Source organism: Rattus norvegicus, chromosome 19 (assembly GCF_036323735.1).
Source record: "Rattus norvegicus strain BN/NHsdMcwi chromosome 19, GRCr8, whole genome shotgun sequence".
NCBI lineage: Eukaryota > Metazoa > Chordata > Mammalia > Rodentia > Muridae > Rattus > Rattus norvegicus.
The window spans coordinates 39,742,308-39,756,298 of NC_086037.1; the positions used below are offsets into that span (position 1 = coordinate 39,742,308).

General features: G+C 42.2%; 2 protein-coding genes across 11 annotated transcripts in view; one reads left to right on the plus strand and one right to left on the minus strand.

Annotated features, from left to right (window-relative positions):
- LOC134478811 (disks large homolog 5-like) overlaps positions 1–13,991 on the minus strand; it is a 272,163-nt gene that overhangs the window by 210,920 nt on the left and 47,252 nt on the right. For 4 of the 10 annotated variants that reach the window (XR_010060141.1, XR_010060142.1, XM_063278618.1 and 1 more), the window contains exons 1-2: positions 5,926–6,055; positions 4,736–4,895 (exon numbers count right to left, since the gene is read on the minus strand). The exons of 3 other annotated variants lie outside the window; for them this stretch is intronic. Coding sequence is in view for 5 of the 7 variants with exons in the window: in XM_063278618.1 (XP_063134688.1) it covers positions 4,736–4,895; positions 5,926–6,052 (287 nt within the window). In the remaining 2 variants the exon portion in view is untranslated. Of the gene's footprint in view, positions 1–2,232; positions 2,347–4,735; positions 4,896–5,925; positions 6,056–13,991 lie in introns of those variants that run through there. 3 more of the 10 variants (XM_063278623.1, XM_063278621.1, XM_063278627.1) reach the window with 2 other exon arrangements.
- Positions 7,470–13,991, plus strand: part of LOC134483318 (igE-binding protein-like) — a 43,708-nt gene continuing 37,186 nt past the window's right edge. Inside the window, exon 1 of the mRNA XM_063278609.1 lies at positions 7,470–7,886. The gene's annotated coding sequence lies outside the window, so the exon portion shown is untranslated. The remainder of the gene's footprint in view (positions 7,887–13,991) is intronic.

Here is a 13,991-nt window from a genome sequence, read left to right on the forward strand (position 1 = left end):
CAATTTCCCCAATCTATTATTTATCATTACATGGATGACATTTTATTGTCTGATTCAGATATAAATTTCCTGGAAAGAATGTTTGATGAAGTGAAAAAAACCTTACCTTGCTGGGGATTACGAATCGCCCCTGAGAAAATACAAAGAGGGGATTCTATTAATTATCTAGGGTATAAAATAAGTCTACAAAGGATTAGGCCACAAAAGGTGCAAATCAAAAGAAATCAATTAAGGACACTTAATGATTTTCAGAAACTACTGGGAGATATTAACTGGTTGAGGCCTGTGATTGGCTTGACCACTCAAGAGTTGAGCAATTTATTTCAAACGTTACAAGGCGATAAAGATTTAAATAGCCCAAGGAAACTATCAGTTGAGGCTGAGGAAGAGCTAGCTTTGGTAGAAAGGAAATTGCAGGACACAGATCTAGATCGTATTGATCCAAAGATGGCCTGCGTCTTAGTCATCCTACCCTCTACTCATTCCCCTCAGGAATTCTCATGCAGAGGGAAGATTATATCTTAGAATGGATATTTTTAGCACATAAACAGAGTAAGAAACTGAAAACCTACATTGAGAAGGTCTCTGAATTGATACTTAAAGGAAAATTGAGACTTCGACAATTAGTTGGAATGGATCCGGCTGAAATTGTGGTACCTTTTACTAATGCAGAAATTGCCTCTTTGTGGGTACAAAATGAACATTGGCAAAGAGCATGCAGTAACTTCTTAGGAGAGATTAACAACAGACAACCTAAAAGCAAGCGACTTCAGTTCATAAAACGAACTAACTGGATCCTCCCTCGTATAATAAAGGGAACTCCAATATCTGGGGGCCCAACATTTTACACTGCTGCCAGTAAGTCAGGAAAGGCGGGATATAAATCAGAAAATGTAAGCAAGGTGACTGAGAGTCCCTAAAGTCAGTTCAAAAATCTGAATTGTATGCAATACTCATGGTGTTGTCAGATTTTCAAGAGCGTCTTAATATAGTAACTGACTCTATATGCAGAAAGGATTGTTTTACACATAGAGACTGCTGAACTTATTCAGGATTATTCTGAATTGACATCACTATTTATTCAGCTACAACAAAAGATCAGAAATAGGAGTTACCCACTATATATAACACACATAAGATCCCATACAGGTCTGCCAGGCCCTCTGGCGCAAGGTAATAATGAAATTGACCAGCTACTGATAGGAAGTGTACTAGAGGCTTCAGAATTCCATAAAAAACACCATGTTAACAGCAAAGGCTTAAAGAAAGAATTCTCTATCACTTGGCAACAAGCCAAGGAGATTGTGAGGCAATGTTCTACTTGCTCAATATATAATCAAACTCCATTGCCTACAGGAACTAACCCTAAGGGCACCCAAAGAAATGAAATTTGGCAAATGGATGTTCTCCATTTTACAGAGTTTGGTAAGCTGAAATACATACACCATACTATAGATACATATTCAGGATTTCAATGGGCAACTGCCTTAGCGTCAGAAAAGGCCGATTCTGTAATTACACATTTGTTAGAAGTTATGGCTATAATGGGAATACCCATACAAATTAAAATGGACAATGGTCCAGCATATATCTCTAACAAGATTAAGCGCTTCTTTGAATATTATAATATAAAACATGTTACAGGTATACCACACAATCCTACAGGACAAGCGATTGTGGAGAGATCTAATCGAAGTCTAAAGGAGATGCTTAACAGGCAAAAAGGGGCAACAAAAACTCCCAGAGATAGGCTACATAGTGCTTTATTAACCTTGAATTTTTTAAATGCTGATGAACAAAACAGCACAGCTGCTGAAAGACATTGGATTGTGGAAAAGACTACTGAACTAAACCAGCCTGTTTATATTAAGGATATTCTGACATCAGGATGGAAAATGGGAAATGTGTTACACTGGGGAAGGGGCTATGCCTATGTTTCTACAGGAGAAGAAAAGCTGTGGGTTCCTTCCAGGCTGATAAAGATCAGACATGACAAGGGGAGACCTCCTGAAGTCCTTGGCAACACAGAAGAAAAGGGAGACTAAGACAATCAACAAATAGGTGATGTATATATGAGGATGTCTAGGTCTCCGTGTATGAACTGGCTAAAGTGTCTATAAACAGCCAGTAACATTTTGAGTACGAATTTCTCATAACTTGTTATTACATGCATCCTGTAAAATGGCATGTATTACTAAATTATGTTACGGTTTGATTATATGATCAAACTAACCTGGAGAAAGGCAGTCACCTTCCTTTGTTGATCTTTATTAACTAAGCTGTGCACCCGGCTTACTCCATGTGGATGCGCTTACAGAACTATCTGATGCTTGTAAGTCTTGTGTGCTGCAGGATGAAAGAAGAGAAAGACAGCCCTGAAATGATCCACACTCTGGGATGCTGAGATTCCGGGACCTTCCAGTCCAACTTCGTGTTTGATTCTCCCTCAATGACACTGAAGCTGCTTCATTTAAAGGCTTGTTTTCAGAACTTTCCCAGAATGGCCATCTTGCTTATCCAGCCCTTCAGACTGTCTTAGTCAAGAGGTCAGCTAAGCGATGAACTTTCTCAGCACAGAGTGACTGGCAGGCAAATCCCGGCTAGCTCTACTTCGACAAAGCCAACTCTTCCTAATTCCCCTTGGGCCTCAGAAGGGAATTCTTCACCCCAATTCAGCTGGAAACAGACAAGGAAGATCATTGTCCCAGTTCCTTATGTTGGGGTGGATGGTTCTGGTTATTCTAAGAGCTGTGGATATGTTTTCTTTTAAGGGATACAATACAAATGTAGCTTTGGGCAGGGGGAACTAGAGAATGTAAACTCAGGGATTGCTACCTTTCCTTTCCTCTTTTCTATCCTTCTTAATTTAAAAAAAAAAGGGGGGGTGATATAGTAATACATAGAAGTTAGAGAAATAGACAAACAGGGATAGATTAGCAAACTTACTCTTAAACAAAATTTTACAGCTATATCTTACATTGATAGAAATGTTTGTAATTGATACAAAGTTGAAGCTGCAATCTTTTCATTGGTATAGAATGCATTTTACACAAATGCGAGGTTTTCATTGGTATACTTTCTTATTGATTTATAATTGAGATTAATATTGCTACTTTAACATAAGCATTGTGCCTCCACTATGCATCTAAGAATACAAGTCTTAGACCCAGTCCTATAACTGCTATTATACATTATTTTTAGTTGATTAACCAGTACCAGCTAAAGACCAGATAGCAAAGTCATGGTTCTGAGTCAGTTTAGATGGGTTTTGGAAATACTTCCATTAGAAAGGGCCAACGGTAGTCTATGCTTAACAGTTCAAAAACGCCTATGTAGATAGGAAATCTTCAAGGGTGTCAGAAGTCCACAGAATAACCCGTTTATGGACATTTCTTTGTCTAGATCATTTGACTAGAGACCTGTCGGCCCCTGACAGGACCCCTTAGACTCGAAGAAGAAATTGAGCATCAATGGAGTTGCTCAAATCGTGGTGAGACAGCCACTGAGCAAATTGCTTCAATTCATCTACAGACAAAACACTGTCCAGAAAAGGACAAATTATGCAGAATAGTCGACTGAAAATCTCTGCCAAGGCAGGGTGATCAGCCCTTCAAAATCTGCATTACAAAGGTTTGTCAGATAATCCTGCGCCAGAAGGCTGAAGACTGATGCTCCAACAAATTAAGGAATAGAGGGACTGTCCAGGTGATCAACAGTCTCTATAAATTGGCTAAGCTTGGAAGCCATGTTTTGTGCTTCCCATATTTTCAGGTAATATTAATCATTCCTGGATTTCTGATGTGGTTGGAGACTGGTAGTCTCATAGACAACCCAAGCGGTTTAGTATTGAGAAAGATGATAAATCTGTTAGGGTGGTTTTCAGGTGGCATAGGATCTAGAACCAGGATATAGTCAGGTATAGTTTTTAGTATAGATGACATGGTTAATGAACAAAATTGATGGACTGGGTGATGAGTGTATTGTTGGTTTTATAAATTGCAGAATGGTAATAATACTTAGTTAACATATGTATAGGGAAAAGGTTTTTTAACTGGACAAAAAGGGGGAAATGTTGTGGTTTGCCTTGGAGTTCTCTCTGAATTTGTAAAATAAAGGCAAGAGCTCGAGATTTGGGCAGAGGGAGGAGTCGGGAGCGAGAGGGGAGGAGTCAGGAGGGGGAGGAGTCAGGAGAGGGAAAGGAAAGAAGGGAGGAGAGAGTTGTTGTGGGAGAAGGAGAAGCTGGAGACCTGGCAAATAAAAGGTGCAAGGGGGGGCTGGGGATTTAGCTCAGTGGTAGAGCGCTTACCTAGGAAGCACAAGGCCCTGGGTTCGGTCCCCAGCTCCGAAAAAAAGAACCAAAAAAAAAAAAAAAAAAAAGGTGCAAGGGATGAGGGATTTGGGAGCTAGGAATATGACAGTGTAGGGTAGATCTGCCCAATCTAGACACTAGATGGTTTTCATATTAATTGAGTTGCGTTTTCTTTGTACTGGCCTATTCGGGTTGGAGAGGAAACTGCAACAAACTGCAACAATCCTGCTTTTCAATAAATGGAAGCAGATGAGTCCATTTTCCATCTCTCTCCTCAGGAAGGGTCAGGTTCTGAATCTCCTCTATATGGGAGATGAGGTTTCGCACAGGGTGGTTAGGGAGGCACAGCTTTCTAGAACCCAAAACCTTAATAGGATAAGATGAAGGTAACCTTGCAGACCCAAGAGCATTAGGAGCGATTCATACCTGTTTTTCATAGATCTCTCTGTCAGAAACCTCAGGCGATCTCTCAGGTCATTTCTCTCCTCGGTAATGAGCTGCAGCTCTCTAATCAGCCTCTGCCTTTCCTTCTTGGCCTGCTTCTCGCTTAGGGCAGTTTCAGGGGTTGATGTTTCTCTCCCAGCCTCTGTAGGTAGAAGAACACAAGTGAACAGGCATAGGGAGAATGCATAGAGTATACATAGACCACAGTGAGGCCTAAACAGGAGAACAAGCCTAGAACCCAGTGTCACTGCAAAGAGTTTGGTCTGTGCTTAAGAGATCCTCAGTGGATCTCAGTTCCCCCATTACTCTATAGAGACCAAGAGATGTAAGCAGCCAGGTGTTCCCTATGCCGGACATCACGTGCTTACATGTACCACGGAGATGGCTTCTCCAGGATTGTTATCAGCTGAACAGGGTACAGCTTGTTTTCAGAACCCTCACCGCTGTGGTTTCAGAACTCAGATGATAAATTCACCATCCACAAAACTTGAGTGATTGGAGACACTCAGATGTCCTACCCTGATACTCCAGGCCAACAACTTTGGATTTAAAAAGCATTCCCGGGGAGGACATGGTCAACAGACTTATCAATTCCCCTATTTGAACACCAAATGCCCCAGAAGTGCCAACAGGTTACAGGCTGAACCTTGGTCTACCCATTCCAAATAGTTTTGGTATTGTAGAAAAATGTGTGTAACACACAATCTCTAATATATAATCTAACAATGACCCTGCCAGTTAGAAGAAATCAGAGGAGGTCTAAGAACATAAGGTTATTGCCTGGAGCACAATTCTCTCCCTGTTACTCTGTCAGATATCCACTGTGTTTAAAGAAGCAATGATAGTGAAATACATTGCTGCCCTGTCTAAACTCAGAAACGGTGGACCCTCCATGACTCCTGATGGTGCTATTATGTCAATGTAACATAACACATGAACTGTAAAAGTAAAGACCAGAAGTTCACAGTATAATAGCACTGGCCTTACCATATCCTCCCTGTGGGGATGGGGAAACTAAAGTTCTGAAATCCTTGACTTTCAAGAATTGTGATATTCATGGAAATTCAATTCCTTTTCCGATGCTCCAGTTGTTGTGGCCCATTGCTAGAAAGGTCAGCTTAAGCCTACAGCCACCCTGGCAGGAAGCTCAAAATACACTGCCCAGAACTTACTCCACATTCCCCAGAAGTGCTGTCTTTGTCCATCATTACTTAGAGACGAAAGGCTAGACTCCTTCACTTTAATCTCTCCACAATCGACGTTCCCCCTCCCAAAAAGCTTGCGAAGATGGGAAAACATGTCTTAGCTTATAACCGCCAGACTCAGACTGAGAGAAACTAGGGCACTGGTTGTCACTACAACACTGGTGACATCACAAAGGATGCCAAGAATTCTAGGAGACAATAGAGTGTCATAGAAGGGACAGCTGATGTCATGGGGAGCAGACTTTGCCTCCCTGTTAATGATCTCCCTGTACTGAGCATAGGCAGAGGTGCCCTTTCCAGGAGACTTTCCTGGGGAGAGCCACTGAGCATCTCCTGCTTCCAAAGCCAAATTTTCCTCAAGGCTTGATTAGAAAAACCTTAGTAGTTCCTATGCATCTAAATGAATGTTTCCTTCCATATCTTGCCCCAAAATGTCTCATCCTAACTCAAATTGTCCTCATTCACCAATGTTAGCCATTAAAACTTCCTGAGATTTCACACCAGCTTGATTATGCAGTCAAAAGTTCTCCTGTCTCATTATGTACGGGTGCTTTAAATCACATCAAGAAATAGTCTGCATGGTAGGTTACAACATGGGTGTATGTTAGGGGAACACTCATGAAGTCATGTGCTTAGCAATTGACAATTGCCAGAAAATTCCTTAGGAGAAAGAGTTGACGTCTTTATGGTGCTAGGAAAAGTGTGGAGACCAGTTGGGAGAGGAAAGTGCAATATTGGAGCCATCAACGAAGGGAACCTCATGCTGCTTGTGGGGTTCTCCTCTCTGCACCAATGTCGCCAAAGGAGCACTGCTCCCAGGCCTGTGTAAGATATACCATGAGCTTCTATCAGAAAAATAAAATAGTCAAGAGATATAGGGGGTGCACATAAACATCTAAAATGAGGGTATAAACATCATTAAGTTGATAGAGCAAGGTCCCAGAACCTGAACTCTGGGAAATGGCCACCCCACCAAACACAAAAGCATTTATCGTAGTAAAAAATGAATACATTAACATTAATAAACTAGATAAAATAAGAGAAATTATGGGATCCATCAGATAAGAATTACAGTCACAATGTTCAGTCCATTTGTATTTGACAAAATTGGAGATGGTACTTCGTTCTCTAAATGATTAGTCTAAAATTTTGTACCTAAATCACTTTCTATAACTTTTTAAGCTTTTATATCCTCTATCATAACTTGCATTTCTTAGCCATAATACATCCTCTGAGACCAAAAGTACTATTGTTAATTCTAAATAATTTAAGGGTTTATGTCTTTCATTTTATAATTTTACACCTCTTTTGTGGATATATGGTCTTTTTTTTTCCTTTTTCTTTTTGTAGCTTGCACCAGAATATTTTTGCTCTGATTTAGAGAAGGATGCAATGATGGAGGACAGACCCGAGGGGAGGGTAGATGAATGGAGTTGAGCTGCATGATGTGAGGTTCACAGAGAATAAATAAGAAGTTAAAAAAAAAAAGAAATGAGCACAGTGGGGATGAAGCAGTGAATGCTAGGCATGGAGAGGTTTGGCAGTGGACTGGGCATTTTAGGGGGTGGGGTGGGATTGGCATGGGTTCTGGAGTAGTAAGGATGGTGTCTGTTCTTGTCTTTAGGGAAACTCCTCGGTCCTCTCCCATCCCTCTGCCTCCACCCCCACCTCCAACTGCCATAACTGCCTCCTACCACAGCAGCAGCTTCTGGGCACCGGCCTCTTTCTGCTCAAGCTCTTCTATGTGCTCCGGGGTGGTATTTTATTGAGAAATTTTTCATTTAAGTGTTCCTTCCAATCTTAATTTCTTTTCTATGCTGCAAAGAGTCACCATGGGCAAGGGAACTTATAGAAGAAAGAGTTTATTGCGGCTTACAGGTTCAAGGATCATAAGTCTTTGATCATTATGCTGGGGTACATGGCAGCAGGTAGGACACCATGTTTCTAGAGATTTACCTGAGAGCTTACATCTTATCTGCAAGTTGGTCACAGAGAAAGTGAGTGTTAACTATAAATGGTATTGAATTTGGAAACCTCAAAGCCCATATCTTATAATTCTTACCGAACATTTCCACTAACCAGCAACAAACATTCATATACATGAGTTTATGGGGGCCATTATCATTCAAATCACCATATTCCACTCCCAATTCCCCATAGGTTCTTAAACATATCATAATAACAAATACATTAGCTCAGCTTCCAAAACCCCTGTAGTCTTTCAGTCTCTACACAGTTTATCCACAGTGCTTTATGACACTCCAGGCAGTCCCTTAATTATTCCCCCTATGAAATCAAAAGGCAAATTACACACATTCAATGTGTAATGCCAAAAATATATGTTATCATTGCAAAGGGAAGTTGGGAATGTGGTGAGCCAGTTCAAGGCATAAACCCAACAGGGCACACTCCCATGGCTTTGCTGACTGCAACATAATTCCTAAAACTGTTGTTGTATCATATAGGTCTGTGGTGCTTGTATTTTTATTGTCACTCATTTCTAGGAATTTTACATTTTCCTCCCTTGGCCCTTTCAGTAGTGTGTTGTTTGTGTTGCTTACTTTCTGTGAGTGTGTGTAGGTTCTGTACTTTCAATTGTGTGATACCAGTTTGATTCCTTTGTGCTCAGATAGAATGCAGGACACTACTTCAACATTCTGATATTTCCTGAGCGTTGTTCTGTGTCCTAATCCGTGGTCAATTTTAGAGACAGATCCACAGGCTGATAGAAAACTGTATAGTTCAGTGTAGTTTGTTAGGTCCATTTGACTGATGATGTCACTTAATTCTGCTCGTCCTGTTTTGATTATTTGCATATGATCTGTCAAGTGGTCAGAATAGACTATTAACACCAATCACAACCACTGTTATAGCTAATCTGTAGTTTCATATCTATCTGATAATATATGTTTTTAAATTTAGGAAGCCTGTGTTTAATATGTATATATTTAGAGTTGTAGTATCTTTTGGTAATTGCAAATAATGAAGTGAATGTCCTTACATGTTGTGGACAGGATTGGTTTGAAATCTATTCTGTCAGCCAGATAGAGAAACTACATAGAATTGCTATAGGGACTTGTTTCTTAGTTCTGTTTCCCTAGTATATCCTCTATATCTCTCATGATGGTGATCCTGTTTCTTGCTAAGTATAAGTCAGTTTACTGGTGAATTGAGTTTAGTAATATGCAAATGTTATTTAAATCTATGTATTAAATTTTGTCATTTTGTTAATTTTTATGGTTTTTATTGGATACTTTTGATTGACTGTCGTAGTTTTATTAAATTGTTTCCTGAGTCCTCTGATATTTTATCCTTCCCTTCAAACTAAAGTATTCCTTTTAGGATCCTGTTTAGTGCTGGCTTAGTGCTTATACATATTTTGTAAATTTACTGATACTATGCCTTAAACAGCAGAGTAGCTGGGCAGCTGCCTGCCCTCCATGGTATCAGATCTACTTTCCAAACAATAATGCTCAACTCTTACTGACTGTGTAGCATCTTGATTCTTTCTTCCGCTTGGACAGCCCTCGGGACTAGGCTCTCCTCTCTCTTAACCATGGCTGCTGTCCTCTTCCTCTTGAAAGACCCCCAAACTTGGGGAGACTCTCGCTCCAGTCACAGGTTGGGGTACCCCCAGGAAACACGAGTAGCCGGTCTTGATGTAATCAGCAAGAGGCAGTTTTATTTACGAGATCTCGGGCTGACACGTATCCCACACAGGAGATTGAGTCAAGCCCCGAGGCTCTCTAGGCAGGAGCTTATATAGGGAAAACCAGGGGTTTCGTGTGGATACACATAATTGGCTAATACAAAGGGTGCACAGTTACTTTTGGCACGGAGTTACATCAACAAAGCATACGTGTAATCTAGCATCTCAGCAATGTGGGCAGGGCAACTCATCTCACTGCAGCAGGGGGATGACCCATCCTCAGGGAGTGAAGGAAGGGGAGGGGGTGGCTCCAGATGGCCAGTGTCCTTGGAAGCTGATAGTCAGGCTGGTGAGCCCTATCTCAAATTCTCTCAGGCATGTCTGCACTTTGTTTGAGACTAACTTTTTGAAATTTAACTCTTCATTCCCCTCTACTTGTTGTGAGTAGTTCTAATCTTAGAACTACATGGAGAGCTCAGCTTCATCTGGCATAACAGCTTGGTACTGTTGTCTTAACATGAGGACGTGTACAGCGCTAATCCGCTCCCTGACAAAAGCTAAAAGGCGATTAATGATGTAGGGCCCAAAAGTGAGCAAAAGGAGGAGGATAATCAAGGGACCAGCTAAGGCTGACAGCAGGGTGGTAAGTCATGGGGACCTATCGAACCAGCTTTGAAACCAGTTATCAGTGGTTTCTCGTTCTCGTCGTCTCTTGTCCAACCTCTCTCTAAGTTTAGCCACAGAATCTTTAATGGTCCCGGAGTGATCGAGGTAAAAACAACATTCTTCTCTCAAAGCAGCACATAGCCCTCTTTCTTTAAGGAATATCAGGTCTAATCTTCTCCTATTTTGAAGGACTACCTCTGAGAGGGAGGTTAGGTATTCTTGGAGGTCAGCTAAAAAGTCTTTAGGATTCCAATCTGAACACTATCTAAACCTATACACCAAGGTCATGACTATCTTAGAACTTTTAAACTTATGGTCCCTGAGGCACAGTCCCAAGAAGTGTTAGGAGTATTAACATATGTAATGTTACATCATTTGTAATAGAAATCAAGCCTATCTCTATATTTTTCTCGATGGAACCCAGGGCAAACATGAAATTCTTGTTTCTAAAGCACACTCCTCAAGTGAGCATTATAACATCCTCCCAGTCACTTATCTGATGTGTAAGTCTAGGGAGCTTTTTGAAGATCTGAGTGTCCCTCTAGGTCCCAGCTCTCAGGCCCAACAGCTAGTATGCGGCTGGTGAGGGCTGAGAATTGACGGCTGTCAGGGTGGTCAGCAGCACCAGGTACGGTCCTTTCCAGTGAGGCTCGAGTGTCTAGGCTCCGTGTCATTGTATGTAGCTACAGTCTCCGACCTGGAATGGATGAGATGTCTCGGGGGTCCCGGGGCATAGGCTGCTGCCAGGGTGTGGCCAAGTATTTAGAGGTTGATTGAAAATTACATTATATTTACAGACCTCAAAGTTCAGGACAGGTAGAATAAATAAATAAGACTCTAAAAGAGAACCTGTTCAAATTGACCATGGAGACTGGCACAGACTGGGTGACACTCCTTCCCTCTTGCTCTCTTCAGAGCAAGAAATACCCCTTCCAGATTCAGCTTTGAGATCTTATATGGGGCCTCAGATCCTCTGACTGTATTAGATGATGTTACTGAACCAACATGTCATAGTAATAATGATTTATGTGCCAGGCTAAAAGACCTACAGGTGATACAGAAAGAAATCTGCTCACAGCTGGCAGCAGCCTATGCCCCGGGACCCCCGAGACATCTCATCCGTTCCAGGTCGGAGACTGTAGCTACATACAATGACACGGAGCCTAGACACTCGAGCCTCACTGGAAAGGACCGTACCTGGTGCTGCTGACCACCCTGACAGCCGTCAATTCTCAGCCCTCACCAGCCGCATACTAGCTGTTGGGCCTGAGAGCTGGGACCTAGAGGGACACTCAGATCTTCAAAAAGCTCCCTAGACTTACACATCAGATAAGTGACTGGGAGGATGTTATAATGCTCACTTGAGGAGTGTGCTTTAGAAACAAGAATTTCATGTTTGCCCTGGGTTCCATCGAGAAAAATATAGAGATAGGCTTGATTTCTATTACAAATGATGTAACATTACATATGTTAATACTCCTAACACTTCTTGGGACTGTGCCTCAGGGACCATAAGTTTAAAAGTTCTAAGATAGTCATGACCTTGGTGTATAGGTTTAGATAGTGTTCAGATTGGAATCCTAAAGACTTTTTAGCTGACCTCCAAGAATACCTAACCTCCCTCTCAGAGGTAGTCCTTCAAAATAGGAGAAGATTAGACCTGATATTCCTTAAAGAAAGAGGGCTATGTGCTGCTTTGAGAGAAGAATGTTGTTTTTACCTCGATCACTCCGGGACCATTAAAGATTCTGTGGCTAAACTTAGAGAGAGGTTGGACAAGAGACGACGAGAACGAGAAACCACTGATAACTGGTTTCAAAGCTGGTTCGATAGGTCCCCATGACTTACCACCCTGCTGTCAGCCTTAGCTGGTCCCTTGATTATCCTCCTCCTTTTGCTCACTTTTGGGCCCTACATCATTAATCGCCTTTTAGCTTTTGTCAGGGAGCGGATTAGCGCTGTACACGTCCTCATGTTAAGACAACAGTACCAAGCTGTTATGCCAGATGAAGCTGAGCTCTCCATGTAGTTCTAAGATTAGAACTACTCACAACAAGTAGAGGGGAATGAAGAGTTAAATTTCAAAAAGTTAGTCTCAAACAAAGTGCAGACATGCCTGAGAGAATTTGAGATAGGGCTCACCAGCCTGACTATCAGCTTCCAAGGACACTGGCCATCTGGAGCCACCCCCTCCCCTTCCTTCACTCCCTGAGGATGGGTCATCCCCCTGCTGCAGTGAGATGAGTTGCCCTGCCCACATTGCTGAGATGCTAGATTACACGTATGCTTTGTTGATGTAACTCCGTGCCAAAAGTAACTGTGCACCCTTTGTATTAGCCAATTATGTGTATCCACACGAAACCCCTGGTTTTCCCTATATAAGCTCCTGCCTAGAGAGCCTCGGGGCTTGACTCAATCTCCTGTGTGGGATACGTGTCAGCCCGAGATCTCGTAAATAAAACTGCCTCTTGCTGATTACATCAAGACCGGCTACTCGTGTTTCCTGGGGGTACCCCAACCTGTGACTGGAGCGAGAGTCTCCCCAAGTTTGGGGGTCTTTCATTGGGGGCTCGTCCGGGATATGAGCATGACCCCCGGAGACTCGAATGCCTCTTGGAGGTACGTTGGTGTGAGTGTTGAAAGCGGCCGCTGTGTGTGTGTGTGTGTGTGTGTGTGTGTGTGTGTGTGTGTGTGTGTGTATGTTGTGTATTACGTACTGTATATTGTGCCATTGTCTAGGTTTAATTTGAGTGCACTCGGGTGGATGGGCTTCCCACCCTGAATTTGAGTACACTCGGGTGAATGGGCTTCCCACCCCGTATTTGAGTGTACTTGGGCGGATGGGTTTTCCGCCCCAGACAGACGCCTGTGAGTAGGTACTGGGTTCCTACTCCGAATAGCCGTTTTCTTTTTGTTTTCTTTTTTTAGATAGTGGAAGTGGGGACGCCCCAGCTCTGGGAGACATTCCAAGAGCCGAATATTGTCGGGAGAACCCGGCGACTGACAGTCGAAAAGATCTGACTGTTACTTGACTTTGGAGGTTGCGTTCCGCTGCCTATTTAAGTATAGGCATGGACAAGTGTGCTTAGATGTGTTAGTGTCTGTTGTCTGTATTCTGTTTCTGTGTTTGGTATCCCAGAAGCAGCTAAGGTTAAGCTGCAGTTTGGGCCAGGTACTGAAGGTACCAGGCATCTGTGGAAATTGGTTATAGGATGCTTTGTCTTGGTCTTGTTTGTCTGGTTTGTTTTCTGTGGTATTGTCCAGTGTCTTTTTGGCTTTTGTTTCATTTTTTGGACTTGGACTGACAACTGTGTTTGAAATCTTGGACTGATGACTGTGTTTGAAATCATGAAACTGTTTGCTTTGTTTGTCAAGGAGTTTTACTTGGTCCTCTTGGTGCTTATAAAACTGTTTGCTTTGTTTGTCAAGGAGTTTTACTTGGTCCTCTTGGTGCTTAACTTAAAAGTTAAAAATAATTTGCTTGAGAGAAATTGTTTTCTGCCGGGGAGTTTTATCTTTCTCTCTTGAGCCTCCTCCCCAAGGAGAGCTGCCCCTCTCTTTACTCCCATTGTCCAGCCCAGCTGCTGTTAACCATTGTGTATGAAGGACTCCAGGTTAGCGAGTGATCCGTCTGAAGCAGGCATTAACAAGAACCTGAAAGCTTTACCTTAGATCCTGAAGAAAAATTCTCCCTGTTGCTTAAACATTCACAGCTTCT